This window comes from Trichosurus vulpecula, chromosome 6 (assembly GCF_011100635.1).
Source record: "Trichosurus vulpecula isolate mTriVul1 chromosome 6, mTriVul1.pri, whole genome shotgun sequence".
In the NCBI taxonomy this organism is placed as follows: domain Eukaryota; kingdom Metazoa; phylum Chordata; class Mammalia; order Diprotodontia; family Phalangeridae; genus Trichosurus; species Trichosurus vulpecula.
The window spans coordinates 68,339,409-68,365,176 of record NC_050578.1 but is presented as its reverse complement, the minus strand read 5'-3'; the positions used below and the strand labels follow the sequence as shown (position 1 = coordinate 68,365,176).

At 36.6% G+C, this 25,768-nt stretch overlaps 1 protein-coding gene across 2 annotated transcripts in view; it reads right to left on the bottom strand.

Moving 5' to 3' along the window:
• Positions 1 to 25,768, bottom strand: part of FAM13A (family with sequence similarity 13 member A) — a 108,628-nt gene that overhangs the window by 36,045 nt on the left and 46,815 nt on the right. For both annotated transcript variants that reach the window (XM_036763255.1, XM_036763254.1), the window contains exons 6-8: positions 20,974 to 21,053; positions 20,041 to 20,083; positions 12,499 to 12,646 (exon numbers count right to left, since the gene is read on the bottom strand). In XM_036763255.1, coding sequence (XP_036619150.1) covers positions 12,499 to 12,646; positions 20,041 to 20,083; positions 20,974 to 21,053 — 271 coding nt within the window. The remainder of the gene's footprint in view (positions 1 to 12,498; positions 12,647 to 20,040; positions 20,084 to 20,973; positions 21,054 to 25,768) is intronic.

The window sequence follows — 25,768 nt, the reverse complement described above, 5'->3', positions numbered from 1 at the left end:
CACAGCCACAGCCACAGCCACAGCCACAGCCACAGCCACAGCCACAGCCACAGCCACAGCCACAGCCACAGCCACAGCCACAGCCACAGCCACAGGTAAAGCAGGAGCTGCCAGTAGCAGAGCTGACCTACGGGAGGAAGCTGAACAAAGACTTCAGGCCAGTGGGTAATCTTTTTACCATAGAGGGGGAAGCATGATTTTGCTTTACGCAATCATGCTTCTCTGTAGCCTCCTGGTTACTCTTTCAAGGCGTACTTATTGGGCCTGGAAGCTTTTGATCAATATATCAAAATGGGGTTGCTGGTTCATGGGTTGGTTACTGTGGAGCCTAAATATATGTTTTGATTCTTCTGCCTTCTACTTTGAGAGTTTCTTATATCCGGCGGTTCTGAACCTTTCAGACATGTTTATGATCCTCTTTGAGATTATAAACTCTGCCCTCCTACTACAGTTGGATAGAAAATTGACCCCAAAAGTATGGAAGACCTTGTTTCAGGTTCCATGTCTGATATATACTAACTCTGTGACTTTGAGCAAATCCTTTAATCTCTTGGTGACCCTTCTTTTACCTATATTATTTTTAATTTTATACATGTGTATCTACATACTATAAAAATCATCGTCAATGACCCTCTTTTCAAGAAATAATATAGTGTGCTAGTTTTTAATGATTGATAACCTATGAAATATCTGAGACTAGGTTTTACAATAATTCATAAATGCGAAATGTTCTATGTGCATTTGTGAATGTGACCACAGGATTATAATTCTTTGACCTTAAATTTTAAATTATTATTCAAATCACAGCAACACTTGCAGTTTGGGCAACTTTGATGCTAGCAGATTCCTGAGATGCACAAGAGCTTTACTGAATAAGAATATGGTTATTATAACTTGTTTGGAAAAAAGAAGCAGTTCACCAAGTATAGACTCCTACCTATTTCATAAAAGGAGACTGAAGTAGAATATAGTATTGGATATATATATTTTCTATAATACTCACAAACTGGTGCACATGAGACTTAGTTCTGTTGTAGACTTTGGCCTACAATGTAATACGATGCTCCAAAGAATTACAGACCAAAGTGTAAACAGCTCAAAACTGGGTAAGCTGGTTTTTCGTTCTTGGTAAATGTGGTATTTTTTTAGTTTCTTTCTTTAAAACGAAGAAGATACAAAAATTTTAAATTGCTAGATTGCAAATTATCCAAGGGATGGATGAATCCTTTATTCATCTGTGTATCCCCCAGAGCCTAGCACAGTGCTTTGCCATTGGAGTGCTCAATAAAATGATAGGTCATTTGAAGAAAGTAGAAAAGGAGGAGGAGGAAGAAAGGGGAACAAAATTTCAAGAAGAAAATTAATGTTTCAGGAAAAAGTACTATCAAAATTGGTCAAGACTATTCTTCAGATGTATCTAAAAATACTTATATTCAATAATAAAGCATTTTGTTTTGAGGAATGCGATACAGAGAATGCCTAATCAGGAGGAAGAAAAGGTTAAATAGTAATGAGGCAATTACTTAATTCCTGGGCAATGCTGGAGCAAAACAAACTGGGGGGAGGGGAGAAGAAGTTTATCAGGGATACAGAGCACTGGCAGAGGAGAAGCTGGGTGTTTATATTGGCACATGGACATGCTAGTTGGTTTAAAATTTCCACTTAATAATGCTGAAATTATTAGTGTTGACAAGTTCTTATATTCATATCCTTTGGGGGGGGGCAGAGAGAGAGGGAGAGGGTAGGGAGGGGGAGGAGGGGGGAGAGAGGGAGAGAGAGGATTATCTTAAGTTATCAAAAGAACCACTTTAATCAAAAGATCAGACTAGTCTATATGCTGCCTTTATAACTAAAGAAATTGTTAAGGCTAACTCAGGACCACCTTTTTACCATTAATTAGATTTATTCACAAGAATTCATTCCATTTATTGTAAAAACAAAAATCTGTATGTTGCCTACTGTGGTAAGGACAAATCTGAGATAAGATATACCCAGCAGTCAATTCCAAACATATAGGTACATTTATTCATAAGGCCTATCATATGATAAAGGTATGATAAATGAAACTATCTTCTTAAAAATAACATTACCAAACTGTTAAGTTTCTCAATTATAAGAAACAAGAACAACTGTTTTATCATTAATCAGCTTTGCAGACCAAGCATGAAAAGTCCATCTGCTATGCAGTATGTGATAACACTGGAAAACTGTGAATCAGAACACAAAAAGATGTACAAACACTCTCTCCTCCTTTTAATCTAGATATAATTTAATAAAGACTCAAATATTGGTTCTTATTTAAGGGGAAGTTTCCATACCCCAACCTCAGTTAATTAATCAATATGAGGGCATAATGAAATTTTAAATGTGTAAACAAGATGGGCTATACCCAGTGATCTCTTTACAAGGTGTAAACTTCTTTGATTAGGTCAAGAAAGCAATAGTGGATTGGGTGACATAATCGACTGGCCCAGAGGTGGGGAACCTGCAGCCTGAGGCCACATGTGGCCTTCTAGGTCCCTGGTGTAGCCTTTTGTTGAGTTCAAGCCTTACAGAACTAATCCTTTTATTAAGGGGATTTGTTCTTTGAAGTTTGGATTCAGTCAAAGGGCTGCACGTGAGGACCAAGAGGCCCACATGTGGCCTCAAGGCTCCAGGTTTTTTACTCCTGGACTGGTCACATCCCCAAGAGCTTAATATAAAAGGTTTGTTGTTTGTCCTTTTTGAAGAGGATCAATGGCATCATGAGATGAACTGGATTTAAGTGAGGCAGAGTCCCACAAAGTCCTCAGTCTGACTCTCTCTTCCAGAGTCATCCAAGACCAGTGGCAAGACAAAAGGTAGGATGACTGGTGATGGCCCAGAATGTAGTAGATGACCTTAGTCTTTGATGCCTGACCAAGCTCAAAGAGCTCCACAATGCCTGTTTCAGCATGTGCTGTCCCATGGTAGAAGTCTTCACACGCTTGGGATAGACATTGCCCCAACTTACCAAATGGCAAGCCCTCACGCCACAGGTGCTAGTCCTCTTTGAACACCCCATACACCCTATAACTGGAGGTGTTTCAGTGCTGAAGTAGCTTTGGAGAACTCAAAATTTGGGAGATAAAGATTCTTGTGGGGAGTTGAAAGGGAGAAAGAGATAGTTAAGGTTTTAGGTCACTGGAGAGACTAGATCATTAAAAGACAGTGAATCCATCAGAGATACGGAGAGTAAATATAATTACAGACAGATACCCCAAGAAATATTCACTTGAGGGAGGCAGGCAGCAGCTTTAGGAAGCATGATGCCTTGGACCATAAAAGAACGCCAGCTGGCACCAGGAGCAGTGAGTTACCACTTTGCCACATGTATCCCAAACAAGGGCATCACTGCCATTGTACCCTGTTTGAGGGTCATTTTTCCTAAGGATCTGTGTGTCATCATGGAAGTTTGTAGCTCTGACTCTGTGGGAGAAAGTGGTGAAGACATTTTCTAACAATCACTCTGACCATGCTACATTAGTAAATATGCTTTATAAAAGCTATTTCAGTCTAGCCCCCACTGATTTTCCTCATATTGGTTGGGGCCTATGAGTCACAGAACTAAAAATGCAGCCCTTCAAGGTTATCCTTAGAACCCTGAGAAGAGGAATAGTTATCCATCACCTGGGTACTGGCCTGCCAATCTGAATGTGTTGAAAAAGAAGGGGTGTCACATTACATAACACATAGCTTAATCTAACTGAATGATATACTGAGATGATCCTCCTCCTGTCCCCTGGTTTCAAATATTTTAAGAATACAAAGCTATTTAATTACATTTTTACACAGATGCCCAACTGTGAAAATAAGATAAGGCAAATGTAGCATGTGGCAGTACATACATTCTATTGCCTGCATAAGATTTACTGGAACATAGATTTCTAGCCCCTTCATCCTACAGGATAAAGAGATGGAAGCACTGAGAGATTGTGACTTGTCCAGTGTCATATAGATAGTAAATGGGAAAGTCAGGCTCCAACTTCAATTGGAGATATATAGATTTAGAACCAAAAGGAAGGAAATAAAAGGAAAAAGAACTTACTTAATAACTTTATTATATACTTAAAAGGAATAGCAAGCCGCACATAATAGATTTGTAGTTTCATATATAATCACCTTATTATACTGCTATGGAGTTGCTTGCTTTATTCTATAAATTAAAAATTAAATAAATGAAAATTTAAAAAAAGAACTAGAAAAGACTTCAGAGACTATCTAATCCAGCTGCCTTAGTTTACATAATGAAAAAACTGAGGCTCATGGGCTTACCCAAAGTCACACAGGTAGTAAGTTGTAGATTTAGGATCAAGCTACAGTCTTCTGACTTTAAATCCTGTGTCTCTATTTGCTACATGGCCTCTCTGGTTCTTTTGGAATTCATTTACCTGTAAGTCTTTCAAGACTTCTGGTATGGGTAAGATCATATCTTAGGTTTAGTATGCTGTAATAAGGAGCACGAGGGTATTCCAGGGAAATTATTTCAAAGTTGAATAGAAAGATTTTGAGCTTCAAAATGAGTTTTTATCTTATTTCAGTAAAAACAAGGAACTCAAATTTGTTTTACTATGTAGATCAAATTCCTAAGTACATAAACAGCTCACATTAGGAATTTATGTTTTCCTCTTCATGCATCTGGCTACATCTAAGGCAAGATGTAGGCAATGTTTTTCACATTTAAAATGCATCTACCTGATAGCAGCAGCTGCAGAGTGCAAGAAACTGAGGAAAACCTGATGAACAGCTGGAAGAGTTGCAATTTATGCATCTAACTATAAGAATTCTGTATTTGGAATCCAGGGATTATAGTTCAAATCCTAGACACTTGTATTATTGCAACTCTTGGCTGGTCACAAAACCCTCTGGAATTTGCAGTTCTTTTCAATTTGGGAAGAGAGATCAGCAAGACAGGAAGGGGTGGAGGTCTGTTCATGCGGAGAGATGGGGGACTGTAAAAAAAAGGAGAAGGGAGAAGTGGCAGTGGTCCCAAGGCAGTGGTGCAACCAGGGCAGCTGGTGCCAGCTACATCTGCAAGACTATGAAACATGCCTTCCGTCCAAATGGACAAGTGTATGTGCACCATGTGTTCTATTAAGGGCACTCACCCCAGTAGTAGGGGCACTGAGAGAAGTCAGCAGGCCTTACCCTGCCCCAGGCTTATGCTTGTGATTTTCTTAGATTTATTGTTAAACACTACATTTGCCAGATTTAATATTATTTCTAATTAGCACTTGGGGTCACCCCTTTCCCTTACATTGTTAGGTATCCCTCTGTTTGCAGCATGAGCGCTCAGTGGGACCCATGCTAGCTCTCTAAGTGGGGACATAGGCACAAACCATTTCATAAATATCCTTCTAGGTGCAGAGTTATGATTAATTCTCCCCTATTTTATAAATCTATTCCATAGTCAGGAGTCAGGGTCACAGGGTGACTTTATGTAACTCCTCTAGGGTCTCATTTTACCCAAATCAGAAGAGAACAAAGGGAGTTGAAAGCATCCATATTTTGACTAAATAGAACAACCAACGACCAACATTTACGATACAGTATTTGTTGGTAGATAAATTTCTACTTGGAATAACTTACATTGATTGAATTGAAACAGTCCTTATAGTCATTTAGTAAGTATTTTTAAGGCCCTGCTATATGTTAGAAACCATGCTAAGCATTGTAGATACAAAGACAGGCGAAAACCAAATGAACAAAATAATCCTAGGTTTCAAGGAGCTCATAGTCTAATGGGGAAGACAACCAGCAAGTAACTATGTACAAATAAGCAACAGACAGGATAAATTGGAGATAATAAAACCTGGCTTTATCCATTTGATGTCTCATGAATGTGCTGTCAGTGTGGCTAATATAAGTTGAGATGGGGCCAGACCACGGACCAGCGCATCCAAGTACGTTCTGCCTCCCACTGGGCCTGTCCAAAGCATCTCATTCCCCACCTTCATTTCCACTTCTAGCACCCCACACCAATCAAGGCCTCAGGCCACCCTCGTTATGACATCAACATGAGGGGTTGATATCCATTTTTCAGGCTGTACCTGTCATGAGCCTCAAATGATTAATTTGATGGGAACTCAGGGAAGGTCACGTTAGCTTTATGACCCAAACTCCTCTGGTATCATCTTGCTAAATAAATGAGTGAGATGATTGAAGGAGATTATGTAGAAGGTAGGGGGTTATCAGGGACTTGAAGGAAACTAGAGAGGCTGGGGGATAGAGATGAAGAGGTCAAAAAAAAATTCCAGGCATGGGGGATAGCAACCAAAAACATTCTGGAGTCAGGAGATAGCATCTTGTAAAAGGAAGGGCAAGGGGGCCAGTATCACTGGATTGAAGAATGTATGGAAAGCAGTAAGATATAAGGAAAATGGAAAGAGGTGTGTGTGGGAAATGTTATGAAGGGCTTCGAACGACACAGGATTTTATATTTGATCCCAGAAATAACAAGGAGTTCCTGGAGTTAATTGAATAGGGTCTGACCTGTGTTTTGGGAAGATCAATTTGAGTGGAAGATCAAGCTGAGTGGAGGATGGACTGGAGTGGGGAGAATATTAAGATAGGGAAGTCAACCAGCAGGCTGTTATAATAGTCTAGGGCTAGGCATAAGGACATGAGGGCCCGGACCACATTGGTGCCAATATTAGAGAAGAGATGGGAGATGTATGAGAAATGTTAGGAAAATGTAATTGGAAAGGGATTAATTATTAATTTAATTATTATTAATTATTTAACAAGAACTACTAGGAAAACAAGAAAGTAGTCTGGAAGATATTAGGCTCATTTCATATTCCTCCCAGGGTTGTTGTGAAGATCGAATGAGATGACATTTGTAAAGCACTCAGCACACAGTAGGTACTCTATAAGTGGCACATAGTAAGCACTGTACAAAAGCTAGCTGTCATCATTATTGCTATTATTAGTGGTGGTGGTAGCGGTAGTAGTAGTAGCAGTGGTAACTTTGACTGCCATGTTCTTCAAGGATCAGAGGGGCAGTTCAGAACAGGATGCTGCATGCACACCTTTAGCTGGCCCTAATCCAGCTATCCTCCTAGACTGAACTTTTCAAGCTCTAGACCCCAAGGTTAGGCAGAACAACCACAGATTTATCCTTGGGTGGAGATCCAGCTGACAGTTCACTTAGCTAGAAAGCTCTACAGGTTCAGTACGAGAGAACTATAGGCCAATCCCTGGCCATACAATCCCAAACCTAGTTACTCTTCCCTGGGATGAATCATAATTATAGGTCCAGGCTCAGAGGGATAGAGCTGCATGCTAACCCTTGATCTGAACCCAGGGGTTGAATCCATGGTCTTCCTCAGGATTCAGAGCAACAGAGCTGTTGGTCCACTTGTTTCCTGGTTCCTGCACTATTTACTTTGCTTGTGGGCTGAATTTGTGATCTTGGGCTGGAAAAATGACCCACTGTGGTTTCTTCTTAGATTTCCCAATCACTAAAGCTTTTTTTTTTACTCTTGTAAGATTTGTTTGGATTTGCTGAACTATATTTGGATTTCCTCCTCTGCCATTTTGTTGGTCTCTGATTCAAAACTTTTAAATAAAATCCTGCCAGACTATAGCAATTTATCTAAGAAACCTTTCATTATAAACAAGTTCAATTTATACCAGGGATTCAACATCAGGAAAACAATCACACAATTAATTACGTCAAAAATGTGAAAATATCCCAAACATGATTATTAACAGGGGCGGGAAAAGTCTTTGACAAAATATAATACTTATGCATGCTGAAAATTTTGCAAAGTAATGGAACAGAGGGACCTTTTAAACATCATAAAATATGTTTTTAAAACTAAAAGCAAAATGGGGATACCCTAGAACCTTTCACAATAAATACAGAAATCCAAGAAGACAACTCTGCACTATTATTTGACATAGTTCTAGAAATGTTAGCAATGAGGAAGGAGAAATAAATTAAAGTCTTAAATATAGGCAATTTATGGTAAGGCAAAAAATTATTGATTATATGATGCCCCACTTAGATATTCTAATTAGGAAATCATCAAAGAAACCAAATGAGACAAGTAATAGTTCCAGAAAAGTTATAGGCTTAGAAGAGAAATACACAAAAGTGAACAGCATGTATTATTCTATAAATAATAACAAAATCCAAGAAGCAATAACAGAAAGGTAAATCCAATTCCAGTGACTACAAAGGGTATGAAATATTTGGCGAGAGAAGCAACCTACTAAAGCAGATTAATACTAGAATAGAATTGATTACAAAATTCTCCCAAAAGAAATAAAAAAAAAACAAGTTTAATAGTTGGATGAACACTCAGTACTTACAGATGGGCCAGGCCAATATAATCAGGATGGAAATACTACCAAAATTGATTTTCAGTTTTAATGTGATACAAACCACACTACCTATTTCATAGGACTTGGAAAAATAATAAAGTTCATTTGGAAAAACAAAAGATCTAGAATAACAGGGGAAATAATGAAGAAAGGTAGGGATTATGGGGTGAGAGCACTCAAACTTTTATAAATCAGTAGTCATCAAAACCATCAGGTTTTGATTAAAAAACAGAAAAGCAGGTTACTGGAAACAGAAACAAGAGAACTCAATAATTCTGTTTGATAAATCTGAAAACAGTAAGTTACTTAGGAAAGAATTCTTTACTGAGGCATATGATATAAAATTTTAGTCTAAGCCTAATTAAATTCAAAATAGATACATGGCTTCGATTACTAAGGATGATGCTGTAAAAAAATAGAAGAAAAATCATCTCCTTTCATAGATGTGGGTGTAATATTAATTTTTAACCAAACAAAGGACAGAATCAAAAGATAAAATAGGTATAATTTGTTCCAACTGAAAAGCAATTGCACGAACAAAAAGAATGCATCTAACATAAGGGAACAAGTTGAAAGGGAAAAAAAAATCTTCATGTCCAATTTCTCAGATAAGGGTTTAGTAGCTAAGATCTATAGACAACTTACAGAAATATATAAAACCAAAAGCCAATCAATAGAAAAGTAGTCAAAGGATATGAACAAACAGTTCTCAAAAGAGAAATCGCAAATCATTAACAATCATATGAAAGAATGCTTTAAATCACTAATAATGACAGAAATGCAAATCAAAACAATCTTGAGGTTTAACCTCACACCCGGAAAAATTTGCCAAATATGACAAAAGCCTCAAGGCCGTGGGTTTCCCGTCCCTGCTCTAGTCAATATGGGAGGGACTGTAAAAAGAAAGGCATGTTGATTGATGCATTGTTTGCAGAGCTGTGTATAATCATTCTGTAAAGCAATTTGGATTTATGCAAATAAAACAGCTAATATGTTCATAACCTTTGCCTCTGAAATTGCACAACTAGACATATACCCCAAGGAGGTCACAGACAAAAACAAAGGCTCCATGTACACCAAAACAGGCAGCTAGTTGGTGCAGTGCTGGACCTGGAATCAGGAAGGCCTGAGTTCAAATCCAGCCTCTAATACTTACTAGTTGTATGGTCCTGGGAAAGTTACTTGACCTCTCTAAGCCTCATTGGCCTCATCTGTAAAATGGGGATAATAATAGCACCAACTCTAAGGCTTGTTGCGAAGATCAAATGAGACAATATACATCAAGCACTTTACAAACCTTAAAGCACTATATAAATGCCAGCTATTATTTGTAATTATTTTTATTATTTGTAATTTTATTTGTGATGATAATATTATTCATAATAAGAATATTAATAACAAACATTTGGAGTAGTAGCATATTTGTAGCAAAACTTTTTAGCAACAAAGTAGATGCCAAGTGAATCAAAAATGTCTAAACAAACTACGGTGCATGAATGTAATGAAATATTACTGTGTTTCATGAGATAATGCCCATAATGAGTATAGAGAACCATGGTAAGATTTACATGACCTTATGCAGCATAAACTAATTGGAGCCAAGAAAAATGCACAATTACTATAATATTGAAAACAGAAAGAGCCACAAAATAATTTTTAAAAAGGATGTTGCAAAATTACAAAGAACAAGTTTGGGCCCAAAGAAGAGATATGAGAAGGTACTTCCTCCAATTCCTCTGCAAAGTTGGGAGGAGGATATTTCCATAGCTGTGGAACACACATACACATACACATACACATACACACACACACACACACACACACACAATATCAGACTTCTTTGATGTATTCATTGATTTGCTGAATTCTTTCCATTCTTCCCTTTTTCTTTATTAAAAATGATTTGCTATAAAGGATGACCCTCTGGGGGAGGAAAGGGGAGAAATACCAGGAAAAATTTAGATGATATCAAAAAGTATTAATAAAATATCAGGAAAATTTTATTTTTAAAAAGCAAAAAATATAAATAATTGGGATGGAAAAAAGGAAGAAAGAAAGAGAACTGGTTGTGGAGTCAGAGGAACTGGGTTCAAAAATCTCTGATTCTTATGACCTTTGTTTGTTGTGTTAACTTCGGCAAGTCACTTAAACACTCAGGCTCAATTCCCTCATCTGTAAAATGCTGAAATGGTTCTAGGTGGCCTCTGTGGCCTTTCTAGCTCCAGTGTCTAGATCAGTGATCCTATGATCCCAATGATGCAATAATTCTAAACTCTTTGCATAACATGATAAAGTCACTTTTGGAATAACCACAGCTTATTGTCTCTGGATAAAATTTCGTATTTTCCTCATACTGGAATATAGTGCAAGTATATGCTTACCTCAAGACAAGAGTAAGGTAAAAGAAAGCACACACCCTCCTCTCTTCAGGGTGAATCATTAAGCCACTGGTTGAGATTTGGAACCCAGACAAAAAAAATCCCATGACCCAGAAGGGCTTTCCTCCCCGCCCCCTTCATTCTAATGAAACAGGTAGATTATCATATTTTGGAGACTCCAAAACAAGACTCAGTCTTTTCTGAAAGGTTTAATTTTAAGCACTTAGTGTTTTCACAGAGGAAACCTATTGCTGCTGGGTTTTTTTTTTTTTTGCCATCTCAGCCAAATGAATGACAGGAAACATATCTGATTATTTCTAAATAAAATGCAGTTTTACCTAGGTTAAAGAATTCAGATTCTGTCTGACGGACAAATTGAAAAAAAAGCCTGCAGTTTTTGCTTTATCTTCAAAGTGTCGGAAGCTGACAAAATCATACCTCAGATGTGAGTACTGGTTAAGAGGGAAAGGTTGTTTCAGAGAGGCAGGGTAAGAAAGTTTTTTTTCCCCCCACCTCTCACTTCAGTGAAGTCAACAGTGTGTCAGGTGCTGCTTTTTCGCTTGGCCTGACTCTCTTTTAAATCTTCTTTTATTCCATCTTCTAAGATAATTAACATGGAGTACTCATGGTTGGATAAGGGAATGGGAGATAGGGGAATCACAGAACTGAGAGGGGGCTGTTGCAGTCTATGCTAGGTCATTCTTCTGAATGATACTAACCTAAACCTTTCCTCTCTTTTTTTTCCTATTAAATATATAATATCTGTCATACAAACTGAATTTTCTCATTCTGTCTCTGTCTTTTAGTCTGTTTCTGTCTCTATCTCTGTCTCTCACATACACAAGCACATGCATACATACACACACACACACCAACACAAAAACATATGGTCATACACAAATTCCCCAACAGTTTATGTATAATTAAAGAGCTAACTGATCTCTAAACTCTAAGTATCAGCATTAATAATCACTTGCAAACCAAATTTACAAATTTTACTATGATTATGTAAACCAGGAATTTTAAACTCAGCATTGTATTCGATGAGTTGATGTCTGTTTATAAATTTAAAGGAAAAAAATCTGTGCATTCAACATTGAAGCAAAGGGAATGAAAATAGTCTTTTTGACAGACTTTTAGATCCCCACATTCTCAAATGATAGTCATGGGGGAAAAGATTTGGGATATGATTTTTGAGAGAAGTACCTTCCTCAGGGAAGTCCTACGTTATTTGACCTTACTCTCCTTAAATACTGTCTTGTAGTATTGCTAAAATGCAGAGTTCTCATGGATGCACAAGGCAACGGGTGATGAGAATAATAATGCTGAGTGGGGTCTGCTTTTTTAAAAATTGATTTAGAATTTTATTTAAATTTGATTTTTTTTTTAAAAAAAAAGGTCTTTTTTTTTTCTCCTGCTGGGAGTGAGGGGTCTAATGATAATGAGGAAACAGTTTGCTGGAATGTGGGGAGGGAGAAAAGGCCATACTATAAAAGGAATACATAAATGCAGCCTGCCTCCTCAGTATCCTGAACTGCAATACAGTACGTGCAAAAGAACATTTTTTCAGAAGTAAAACGGAATATGCAGATGATGCTACACTGGGAAATATCATCTGGGACACATTCTTGCATTCAGACCAAAAGAGATTTTCTATCATTTTAGGTAATTTAACACGAGTGCAGTTATTCCAATGCAGTCACATCTTTCCTCCCCACTGGTATGCACATGCTATTTCAATAACAATCAAGAAAACATCGCGCCACCGTACCTTCCCAGCTGTTCTCATTACACAAAGTGGTCAAGTCCAACTGAGGCATTTCAGTGGCAAAGCTATCTTCCTGGACATCCGTGTCCTGGTTTCTCTGGAGTTTCGTTTCGGGTAGGCTTGGATGTTCCTGAATTTTCATGGTGAAGATCTGCAATAACACCCACGTAAAATTGTAATGCACAAGAAAAACCAAAAGATGCCTGCAAGGTCTTTTCTCTAGGTTGGAAGCTTTCAAATAGTAGTTGCACGGAGGGCAAACCCAAAAATCAAGCCTTGCCTGAAGAGCCCCTAAATGCTACTTCTAGTCACTTGCTCGCATAGCATGCACCCATATGCTTTCCCTTCAACTTTTCCTTCCTTCTAAATCTACTACGTAAAGCCTCTAAAGCGAAAGGCAGCTCAAATTGATAGCTGAATGCAGCTGACAATCATGAATATTGATTGGGGGGAAGGAAAGAGGGGAGGGAGTTGCTAGTTTCTTAAAGGAGGATGCCTCCCCTAGATTGTAAACAAACAAACAAAAAAGAAACCGCTTTCACTGTTGCTAAGGCTGCGGTAGCAACACGGTTTCTTTTCAAAGCCGGCTTGCTAGCCCCTAAGGTAAACAGCCCCGGACAGCTAAGATCAGAGGCTGAGAACAAGAAAGCCTTCACGCAGGCCGGGCAGGCTTAGCTCAATTAGTGCCGGCGAAACTGCAGGCTGCCCATTCTCTGATTTCCTCTGCTTGTTTTCTAGCAGGGCGTGGGGAGAACAGTACTATTTATGGAGGAGCTCTGGGTTAAAGCAATGTTGCGCAAATGTAAATGGTAGTGGGGTTTGGCGTATCAGCTGGGAGCAGTGCAGAATCTGGTCAAGAGCCAAAACTGCAGAGAGGCCGTCTTTCTTTCTTCTGCTTCTTTTTTTTTTTTTAACCCCTTCTAATAAAAGTAAGGAACTGTCAAGCCGGTGATGAATAATTTATATTTTGCAACATGAAATTGTCATTTGTTTCCACTACTCTTCATCCCTTGGATATTCCATCTACCTTATTATTATCATAAAGAAAAACAATATTTGTACAGGAACAAAACACATTAGATTTCTTAAGGTAATTTCTTTAAATAAAAGGATCATAACCTAATCAAATCCTAAGAAAAAAAATTCTGGAAAACCTAAAAATAACTCATGATAAATTTCATATATTTAAAATAAAACATGACTTTGCTTGACAAGTTACACTTAATCATCTAATCCACTTTAACAGTGCTGGCGGACTAAAGGCTCTTATTACATTTCCAGGAGGTGATTCACAAGAAGTAATATTTTCTTTAGTGCACTAGACTATCATCAGTTCGTGTGTTGGGGGAGGGAGGAAGAGAGGGAGAGGGAGAGAGAGGGAGAGAGAGAGAGAGAGAGAGAGAGAGAGAGAGAGACAGAGAGAGAGAGAGACAGAGAGACAGAGAGACAGAGAGACGGAGAGAGACAGAAAGAGGGGGAAGGGGGAGGGAGGGGGAGAGAGGAAAGGAGATGGAGACATAATATCTTTCCTAATTTACTCCAGCCCTACCTCCCATCATCTTGTATCTATATTATACATCTACAAATATATGTATATATATGTATATATATATATACACATATGTATATATACATGAAAGTAAACTGAAGTAACTAAAATAATAGGTCTCTTAAAACAGAATAGTTTGACATAAACATAAAAGTTCTTTAAGATACAAAAACATGACATAACTGTCTCTTGGTCTTACTGTTACCCATCTGCTTCCTTCTGTCTCTACACTCTCTCTACACTTTCCCCATGAGCCCAATTAGTATTTCTAACCTGTATATCCAACATATATCTTTGTCTCTTGAGCACCAATTGTGCATTAGCAAGCACTTGCTGATTATCCCCACCAGACCGCCATCTCAAATTCAGCATGTCTCAAATGAACTTCATTATGTTTTCCTCTAAATCCACTCCTTCTTCTTAATTTCCATATTTCTGTATAGGGTGCCATCATCATTCTAGGTACCCCAATTTCAACCTGAATGATTTCTTCTTCCTCCATCCCATTACTTCTCAAGTCTTGTTGATTCTGTCTCCACATCTTTCCCATTTAGCTTTCTTTCCACTCACACGGCCAACAGCCTAGTTCAGGCCCTCATCATCTCTCAACAGCTCTATTGCAATAGGTTCCTAATTGGCTTTCTTGCCTCTAGATCTCTCTTCACCATAATCTATCCTTCACAGAGCTGACAAAGAGATATTCCAGAAGTACAGGTTGGACCATGCCACATTCTTGCTCAAGATGCTCCAATGATTCCCTGTTGACTCTGAAATGCAAAGTTTTTGGTTTGTTGTTTAAATGTTGGCATTGGGAACGTGTTGAATCTGGAGCGAAAGGACCTGGGTTCCAATCCCAGCTCTTCTACTTTTTAACTGTATGGCATTGGGCAACTCACTTAACCCTTGAGACTTCTATTAAGAAAGGCTGTGGGAAGAGTTTATTGCTTTGCCCTCCAGTCTTCCATTGGGAGGAAGAGGCAATTGAGGGAGAACCTCACAGGATGTGGATATTGGGTAGTGTTTGAAGTACAATTAGTCAGACAGGCAAATGCAATCAGACCTAACATTCAACATAACACAAACTGCACAGGAAGTAGCAATTCATCATAAACAGAAGAGTCAAGTGTTACACTGGAGAAAGGAGAAACACCTAAGCTTCTAACACATCAAACTTGAGGAAAAAATGTGAAAGTTGAGGTTTCAGAATCCTTTTGAGATTGTACTGACTTGGAAATGGATCCAAATAAGGTAGTGTCTTTTTCAAGCTCAATTAGTTATCATCTAGAAAATTTCTAAACTTTTTATTATGAAAATCTAGTAGGTGAAATAATGGAGTCTTTCACTCAAACAAATATTTGTTGGTGAGTTTAATGTACTCCCAGGTATCAACAGCTTGGCACATGTGACATCCCTTATCAGTTAATTGATTTTTTTTCTTAATCTTAATGGAAAACTCCTGCATTTACTCTTTAATATCAGGCCCTTCCCCCCCTCCCCTTCAAGAAATGGTAAGGAAAAGAAAATAAGAAAGTACTTTTCTCATTATGAATGACCTATTTGTTATCAAAAGTATATTTCTAAGCTCCTCTAAGCAATAGGCTTATAAAGGACAAGGAATGCAAAACTATTTTTTGAAGGAATTTAACATTTTCTTGATCTCTTGGTTAAGACAACACTTTTCTGTGCAATTACTAATTTGTATTGAATTTATATTTCTTTATAAAAAAACTGAGTTTAAAGAGAAAACAATTGTAAAAACAAAGCTCAATTCTGAGGACCAATGTCACTGGAGAAATTGTTGTTCACTCATATTTAACTCTTTGTGACCCCATTTTCTCCACTAAGATAAGGAAGTAGTTTACCATTTCCTTCTGTAGCTCATTTTACAGATCAGAGAACTTGAGGGAAACAGGGTTAAGTGATTTTCCTAGGTCATACAGCTATTGTCTGGAGCTGGATTTGAACTCAGTTCCGGCACTCCATCCACTAGCTGCCCTATTGGGGGAATTACTAGGAATAAAACTTAAAGAAAGATTAGAAATGTAATATTGCTATCTATTTCTAGGTAGTATAACACTGTCTTTTGAATTGTTAATTTTTTAGAAAATGCTTTAAAAAGCATTTTCTCCACTTTGCCCACCTTTACTTTCCATAGGATCTTAGATTTAGAGCTACCAATGCATCCTGGGCCATCTCTAGTTGTCCTGGTGCATATCAGGCCACTGGACTCAGATGGCTCTGGAGGAGAAAGTGAAGCTGGTGACCTTGCACAGCCCTCCCTTACTCAAATCAAAGTCAACTGCAAGTCAGGTCATCATTTCCCTGATGTCCTTCGAGAACGAAGGACAAACATAACAACAAGAAGGTATCTTAGAATCCACTGAGTTCATTACCTCATTTTATAGAAGATGAAGAAGGCTTAGGTGACAGTGAGAATCACGTAAGTGCTAAATGGAAAAGTAGGATTTGAAATTAGGCCTTCTTGAAGTACTTTAACTACTGCAGAGATCAGAGATTCAGGGAAGGAAGGGACCTTCGAAATTCATTTTACAGATGAGAAAACTAAGGCAGAGAGGTTAAGTGACTTTCCCAGGGTCACACAGCTAGTGTGTAGAACACAACCTCAGGTCTCCAAGTCCACTCCTTTATTGACCACTCACAAACATCATTTTTTTTAAAGCTATGGGGGTAGAAAAAGGGGAGGATTGGAAAATTGGAATTGGAAAATCAGAAAAAACAAAACTCCAAAGGACAAGTTTTAAAGTATGAGCTTAAAAGAAGAGAAACATGGTGGGCCATTGCTTTTTATTTTTAAATCACAGATTGGAATTTCCTATCATTTTAGGATCACCTGTCAAATTATATGATTTTTACAGGGTGTAAATGCCTTTTAAAAACTATAACAAAATTAGACCGACATCCTTAACCTGGCAGCTTTGGCATTTCTGCATGTGTCAGATAGCTCAGCAGATCTTTTGTGCTTGTGTTTATCTTCTCATTTGAATTGTTATGATGATGGTGATTACCAAGTAGTCTTTATACAAGGCAACACTGTGCTATGTGCTGCTGATTAATAGCTGTACTGGAGGATAGTGAATGTATTTGGTAGAGGGAATTAAGATAAATTCCATTTTTCACTTGTGTGTGACTTCATTGGAAGCTGTCCAAAGAGTTCTTAGAATTGATTTATTTCAGTGTAGTCTCTGATTGGTTGTCTTTGGAATTTGTGAATTAATGTTATAAAATACCTCTAAAAATCCTTCTTTATAGCCTTGTATCTTAAAGAGTGTGACAGGCATGAAAAGAAAGCACTGAGATGAGCTCCATCCAGAGAAGAAAGCCTAAGCAATTTTCTTTCAAATAATGCACAGTGACACGAGTAGATGCTTTATGAAAGGAAAAAAGGGCACATAATGGAATGAAAACACAGGTGGAAAATAAGACAATACCAAGCCAAGGTGGAGATTATGCCCTTTAAGAGGCAAAGAAGGATAAATCAATATGCTAACTGGGGTTCAAGGGGGAGGGAGGGAGAAATAGATGGCATAAGCTAGGAATACCAGTTGAAAGTCCTTTCCATCTCAAGATCTACGACCCCATCTTTCTCAGTGGGTGAAACAGCTGTGAGGCCAGTTTGGTACTCACTGGCAGGGATACTGGAAAACAAATGCATCTCAAAACAACTGTAAAGAGGGAATTTTCAATGTCTCCCTTTCTACAGGATCATCTTTCTGTCTACAAATATACTCAGATGACCCATGTTCTTTAAAAATAAACAACAACAAAAAAATCCCACTGCATTTGATTCTACCATTGTCTGCAGCTACTGCCCTAGACCTCTCTTCTTTTTCACAACCAAATGCTTATAAAAAGCTGTCCACACTTGTTGCCTCTAGCTTCTCACTTACTCACTTCTTAATCCTTTGCAATCTGGCTTCTGACCTCATCATTCAACTGAACTAATCTAACTAACTAAACTATTCTTACTAACTAATCTAATCTAACTAAACCAATCTCTCCAAGAATATGAATGACTTATTAATTTCCTTCTACATATTTTAATTGATTAGTATTTTATTTTCCCCAATTATGTGTAAAAGATTTATTAATTTCTAATGGACTTATCTCAGTCTCTCCTTTTCCTCCTTGACTTTTTCAAAACATCAGACAATGTCCATTTCCTTGAAAACCCTCTTCTTGTCCAAACTTCCCAATTTCCACTGGGGGCACCAATGTCCTTGGTTACCCAGATTCCCAACCTTGGAACCATCCTTGATTCTTCTCTCTGCATTGTCTCACCTCTCACATCCAAAACAGTTGCCAAGGCTTCTAAATTCTACCTTACTCTCTGCAACTTCGGCTTCTTACCTGAACTAGGTGATCTGCCTAGTCTCTACTATATATAGCTGTTGACATGATATCACTAAACCACAAATCTGACTGCCTCACACTCCTTTCCTTTTTTTCTGTTTTCTTTTTTTGTTTAATATTTGTTTCCCCCAATTACTTGTAAAAGTAATTTTAATATATATTTTATATATATTATAATTAAATTATTATATATAATATAATTATAATATATAAGAACATAATATAATTATAATAATTATAATTTATAATATAATATAATTATAATTATAATACATAATAATATAATTATAATATATAATTAAATATATATTTAATATATATTTTAAAAAATTTTGAATTCTAATTCTCTCCCTCTTCCTTCTCCTTCCCCCTTCATTGAGAAGGCAAGCAATCTGATATAGATTATACTTCACACTCCTTTTCAAGAAGTTCCAGTGGTATTCTATTAATTTGAGGATAAAATGCAAACTCCTGTGGCTTTGAATGGCCTTCATAATCTATCTTCAATATGCTTTTCTAGTCCTATTGCACATTTGTCTCTTTTATGCACTTGTTGTTTCAGCCAAACCAACCTGTACATGATATTCCAGCTACCATTTTGGAGCCCTGGCACAAGCTATTCCTCATGCCTAGAATGCATGCTCACCTCACTTCTGCCTCTTAGAATCTCTAGCTTCCTGAAAAATTCAGTTCAAGTGCCACCTCCTGTAAGGAGCCTGTTTAATCTCCTAAGTTGCTGGTGCCTTTCTATCCAGAAATTACCTTGGACACAATTTGTATTTGATTTTCTACTTGGACATTTTCCCAAGCAATAGAATGTAAGCTCTTTGAGGTTAGGGACTTTTAAAAAATCTCCAGATTCCCAGTACTTTGCATAATGCCAGGTGCATAGTAGGCACTTAATAAATGATTGTTGAATAAATTGAAAAATCAGAAAGTTTTTTCTCCCCTAGGGGAAGAATTCTGAGAAATCAAGAGCTCAAGGTTTGGAATCCAGGTACAAATGCTAAGTATTGATCTCTCTATCTATTTTTCTGTGACCATATCATCTATCATTTATCTATCTATCTATCTATCTATCCATCCACTCATCCATCATCCACACACCCATCCATCCATCATCTATCAATCCATCCATCTATCCATCCATCCATCCATCGTCTATCTATCCATCTATCTATCCACCCATCCATCATCCACCCACCCACCCATCATCCATCCATCTATCTATCTATCCATCTATTCACCCACCCATCATCTATCCATCTATCTATCTATCTATCTATCTATCTATCTGTAACACTCTCTTCCCCTCTCCTTCTTCTCTCCCTCACCCTCTCTCTCTCTCTGTGACTCTCTCTGCCTTCCTTTCTCTTTGTGTGTGTCTCTCTGTGATCATCTGGGATTTAAGTGAAGGTCCCCTGACTCCTGAATCAGTGTTAAGTCCATTGTATTTCATTCATTCATTTCTTCAATAAACATTCATTATATATTTATTAAATAAAAGAATCTCAAATGTTTCTTCAGGAACATTCTCAAAGTACAGTACTGATCTTCTAGTCAAGAATGGCCCAATTACTCTATCTCACACTGAAACACAATATATAAAGCAATAGGATACTGACCTGAGAATTCTGTGGGTACTTCCCATTACTGCTATTTTCTTTGCTAAAAAATAAACAAATACACATTGCATAAAGCAAAGGCAATTTGTTTTATTACAACACTTCTCATCCTTTCCTCACTTTTTCCATTTCAGACTTCTGGCGCACTTACATTTCTATGTAGTAGCCAACTTGAATCGTTTTAAAAAAGAGAAAAATATTCACAATTTGAATCATTATTGTTGAGAAAGAGAAGTTCTTTACCCGCACATAAACATCAGCCAGATCACAAAAAGCACCAGTGAAAAACAAATGGAATCCAAATCTATTTCTTTATTTAAAAAATCAACTAATTTTTAAATAATAAGTTTTTATCAAGCCTTTTGTTTTTACATTACAGTCATTTCTAGATACAGTACTCCTCCATAATGGAACCTGCCCTGGTAATAAAGCAAAACAGTTAAGCAAAACAATGGATATGATAAAGACACCTGACAATGTATGTAACATTCTATCCGAGAATTGTCTTAGCTCTATAGTTCCTTATATTTTTGTTTTACAGGACCATTACTATTTAAAAAAAAATTACTCAGGGCATGATTTCTTTTTAGTGATCTTTTCATTTACATTGCTGTAGTCTTTATCTACATTGTTCTTCTGGTTTCGTTAAAATGATTTCTTTGCTTTAATCCTCATTTGGATTCTTTTATGTCGGAAAATAAATATTTTAATATAATATGTATTACATAACTATATAATATGTATATATATTTATATAATATGAGAAAGAGAGACAGAAAAAAGAGGGAGGGAAGGAGGGGGGGAGGGAGAGAGAGAAAGAGAGAGAGAGAGAGAGAGAGAGAGAGAGTTTGTCTGGAATGACAGGAGAGAGGGGGCCTAAATTATTAAAGCCCACAAAAACTTATTCATGGTCTCTTGAACTCTTCAATTTACCTTTCATCAGACATCAGTTCCAGGATATCATCACATCCAAGTCTCTCCTGTGGTCTTGCAGAATTGATGCTTTCCATAGTCTATAAGGCAATATACCGTTATTAAAAAGGGCACCGCATGTAAGATACAGATGTTACATTTTATGCAGAAACAATCTGATTTTAATTTTTGCCATATTTAAACTATTAGAATATATAAGAAACACTTTACAACAAAATGTATTTTTTGTACTTATATGACCCCTTTTGTATAAGAATTAAGAAAGCATTCTGGAAATAACAATTATATCTCTAGCACTCTTGTTATGTATTTTCTGAATCTGATAGATAGATATAGTGAGATGCAAAGATTAAAGACAACGTTGTTAAAGGAACGCTTTGTCGATATTTAGAAAGGAAAGTGGTAATCACTAAGAGACAGTACAGCTTCATCAAAAAACAGATCATTCCACACAAACTTTTTTTTATACAAGGTTGACAAAAGATCAGGAGAATGCTGTAAACACAGTTTACCTAGATTTTTAGCAGAGCATGTGACATAAACTCTCAGGCAAGATGGAGTGATGGCAGGTAGGAGACATTAATACAATTAGATCAATTCATAACTAACTCTGACTGAAGAGGAGTTATTAGATGATTAATGTAAGCTCAAAAAGAAGTCTCTATTGGACTACCCCCAAGGATGTGTCCTCAGTACTATGTTATTCAACACTATCAATGACTTGGGTAATAACAAAATTATCAAATTTTCAGATAAAGAAAGCTAGGAGGGATAGCTAATGCAGCAAACACAGGAATCAGAATCCAAAATAAACTTCAAAGGTTAGAAAATGTACTGAAAGGTGAAATCTAATGGAGATAAAGGTAAAGTCTCACACTTGGCTTACAAAAAAAAAAACAACTTTGCAAGCATATACTGGCTGAGGTAAAAGTTAATATGCAAAAGATCTGAAGAATTTAGTAGAATGTAAGCTCAATAAAAGTCATGTGAAATAATGGTTTTTTTTAAAAAAGGAATGTGTTTTTAGGCTATTTTGCACAGCATAGTACCCAGAATGTGGGAAGTGATAGACCCTATTGCTCCATACCATGAACAATACTCCACCTTCAGAGTATTATATTTAGTAATGTGTCACAATTTTAAAAGGACATCAGTGAGTAGACAACACATCATAAGGGGCTCAGCTGAAGGAAATGGGGATGTTTGGGAAGAAGAAGAGATAACAGGAAGGGAAAATGATAGCCTTCTACAAGTTTCTTAAAATATTATTATATGGAAGAGGGACCTAAGTCTATCACTCAAGTTCTCCCACAAAGGTTCAAAGAGTAGAACATAGAACAACTGGTAAAAGTTGTATAGAAGCAAATTCAGGCTTGATGTGAGGAACTATTAATAAATAGAATGGGCTCCCATGGGAAGTGATGGCCTTCACATTTCTTTTCTTAAAAAAAGTTATTAAAGTTATTATTTTTTAAAAGTTATTATTTTTAACTTTTTAAAAAGTCAACTAGCATTTATTTTCTGTCCTCCCCACTCCTCCCCCCACAAATGAAAACGAAACAAAACAAAATAAAATTCTTGTAACAAATAAGCATAGCCAAGCAAAATAAATTCCCACACTGGTTAAGTCCAAAAATATGTCTCATTCTGCATCCAAAGTTCTTCAATAATCTATTAGGAGGTAAGTGACATGCAACATAAATTCTTTGTGATCATAATTAATTAATGAATTGAGAAGAGATTTTAAGTCTCAATTTTTTTTCATTTTTTTCAATACGATATTATGGAAGAAACTGGTTCTACTAATTTTGCTGTGTATCCGTTCGTGCAATTCTCCTCAAGTTTCTCTAACACTGTCCCTCTCATCATTATTATGGAAGAATAATATTCCTTCATATTGATTTATCGTAATTTGTTTAGTGATTTCCTAATTGATGGTAAACCCCTAATATTTCAGGTGTTTGCCATGAATTTGTGTAGTTGTGTTCCTTTTCCCATTATTTTATTGCTTTGGTATATAGGTCTAATCGTGCTATTGGAGGGTCAAAGGGTATGTACAGTTTAGTAACTATTTAGACATAGTTTCAAATTGTTTTCCAGAATGGATGGACCAATTCATGGCACTACCAATAGTGCATAAATGTGATTATCCTTCCTCATCCCCTGGACATGTCATTTTTCTTTTCTTCTTTTGGTCAGTGCTGTCAGTCTGATGGGGGTGAGATGAAACCTCAGAATTGTTTTAGTTTGCATTTCTCTAATTATTAGGGAATTGGAGCATTTTTATGTGGCTGTTGATGGCTTGGAATTTTTCTTCTGAAAACTACCTGTATGTATCCTTTGACCATTTATCAGTTGGGGAATGGCTCTTGTTCTTATATATTTGAATCGGTTCCTTATATACTTGGAAGTGCAACCTTTTTCAAAGAAACTTCTTCTAAGGTTTTATTGTCCCCAGTTAACTCTAATTTTAGCTGTATTGGTTTTTTTTGCAAAAATTCAATGTAGTCAAAATCATACATTTTATCTTCTCTGATCTTCTCTCTTCCTTGCTTGATCATGAACTCTTCCCTATTGATATGAAAAACAATTTCTCCCTAACTCCTTTAATTTGTTTTTATGATTTATCCTTTAGGTCTGAGTCATATACCAGTTAGGAGCTTTTCTTAGTATACAGTATGAAGTGCTGGCCTAAACGTAGTTTCTTTAAGACTGCATTCCAGTTTCCCGAACAGTTTTTCTTGTCCTTGTCCCAATATCTGCAATCTTTGGGTTTGTCAGAGGCTCATTTGCTACTCTACTATTTTGCTTCAATATTATCACATATATAATCTGTTCCATTTATCGACCTCTCCATTTCTTTGTTTCGAATTGTTTTGATGATTACTACTTTGTGGTATAATTTGAGATCTAGTATTCTTAAGATTTTTGACCTTTTGTTCCCCCAGATGAATTTTCTTGTTATTTTTTCTAGCTCTCTGAAAGAATCCTTTAATAGTTTAACTAGTATGACATTGAATAAGTAAATAAATTTAGGTAGTGTTATCATTATTATATTTTCTCAGCCTATCCATGAGTAATTGATTCTTCATTTATTTAAAAATTTCTCTATTTGTGTAAAGAGTGTTGTATGACTGTGTCATATAGTTCTTATGTATGCCTTAGCTGGTAAATTCCCAGTATTTTATATGGATAGTATAGTTATTTTAACTGGAATTTCTCTTTTCATAGCTCCCTGTTGGATTTTCTAGGTAATATTCAGAAACATAATACATTTGGGTTTATTTTATGTCCTTGAGTACAAGTTTGCTGAAGTTGTTAAATGTTTTAATTAGCTTTTTAGTTGGTTCTCTAGGTAAACCATTATATCATCTGTTAAAAGTGATGATATTCTTTCTTCTTTGCCTATACTTATTCCATCAATTTCTTTTTCTTCTCTTATTGCTGTAGCTAGCTTTTCTATTGAATAGCAATAATGATCATGGATAGCCTTGATTTACCCCTGATTTTACTGAAAAAGCCTGTAGTTTATCCCTATTCCAGACAACGCTGGCTCTTGATTTTAGATAGGTACTCCTTATCACATTAAGGAAAGATCCGTTTATTGTTATGTTTGCTAGTGGCTAGATTTTAAAACAGGAACGGGTATTATATTTTGTCAATAGCTTTTTCTGCATCTATTTATATAATCATATGATTTTTGTCGTTCTTCTTGTTAAAATGGACAATTAAGTGTTTAGTTTTTTTTTTAATTGAACTAGCTCTGAATTCAAAGGTTCCAACCAGGGTATATTTTTTGTGATATGATGTTATAGTTTCCTTGTTAATATTTTATTTTTAAAATTGCATTAATATGTATTAGTGTTATTGGTGTATAGTTTTCTTTCCCTGTTTCAACTCTCCCTGGCTTAAGTATTAAAGCCATATTTAATATGACATCTTCCTTTCCTTTTTTCTTCATCTTTGTGATTATGGATTAAAAGAATAGGAAAGGTGGGGTATGATCTCCTCTTTTTTTGCACTGATTCCCTACTCAAGAAGCTATTGTTGCTTCCTGTTGCCTCAGGGTTAAATAGTAACTCTGCTGTTTGACATTTAAAGCACTTCACAGGTTGGTTCATTCTTTTTGAATGATTTCACATTGCTTTCTGTCATGCATTCTACCTCCCAGGTAAACTGGCCTGTTTACTATTCTCCATCCCAACATTCCATCTTAATCCTTGGTGCTTTTACACAAGCTATGCCTTAACATGAACAGTGCCTCTTGGAACACCTAGTTCCCTTCAAGGACAGTTGAAATGATTCTTCAGGTTATGTTTCCTCTTCCTTGTGCCACCAGTATGTTTACTTTGCATATATTTTATATTTACTTATTCGTTGTTGCCTTTCTTTAGAAGGTACACTCCTTGGGCTTGCTTTAGGGAGCAAGAAGTTAAGCTCTCTATTTCTTGAGGTCAGTAACTAATTTATTTTTGCCTTTTTTGTCTACAGTGATTTGTACACAGTAGATATTTAATAAATATTTGTTGAAGTGCATATGAGGAATACAAAGCACTAAAAGATCAGATGAGGACCCCTACCAGCTAAGGAGAGCAGAGAAACTTAGGAGAAAAAGTGGCATTTGAGGTCAGCATTGAAGGATTGATCAGTAGGTCAACTTGTCAGTGCAGACAGAGACAAAGTTAGGGAGACAGATCCATTTGTCATTGAAATAAGTAGGACTCACAAAACTTTACCGGCAATGCTGGTGTTCATTGTTGGTTTTTTCCTGAGGGAGGAAAGTGCTTTACCCATT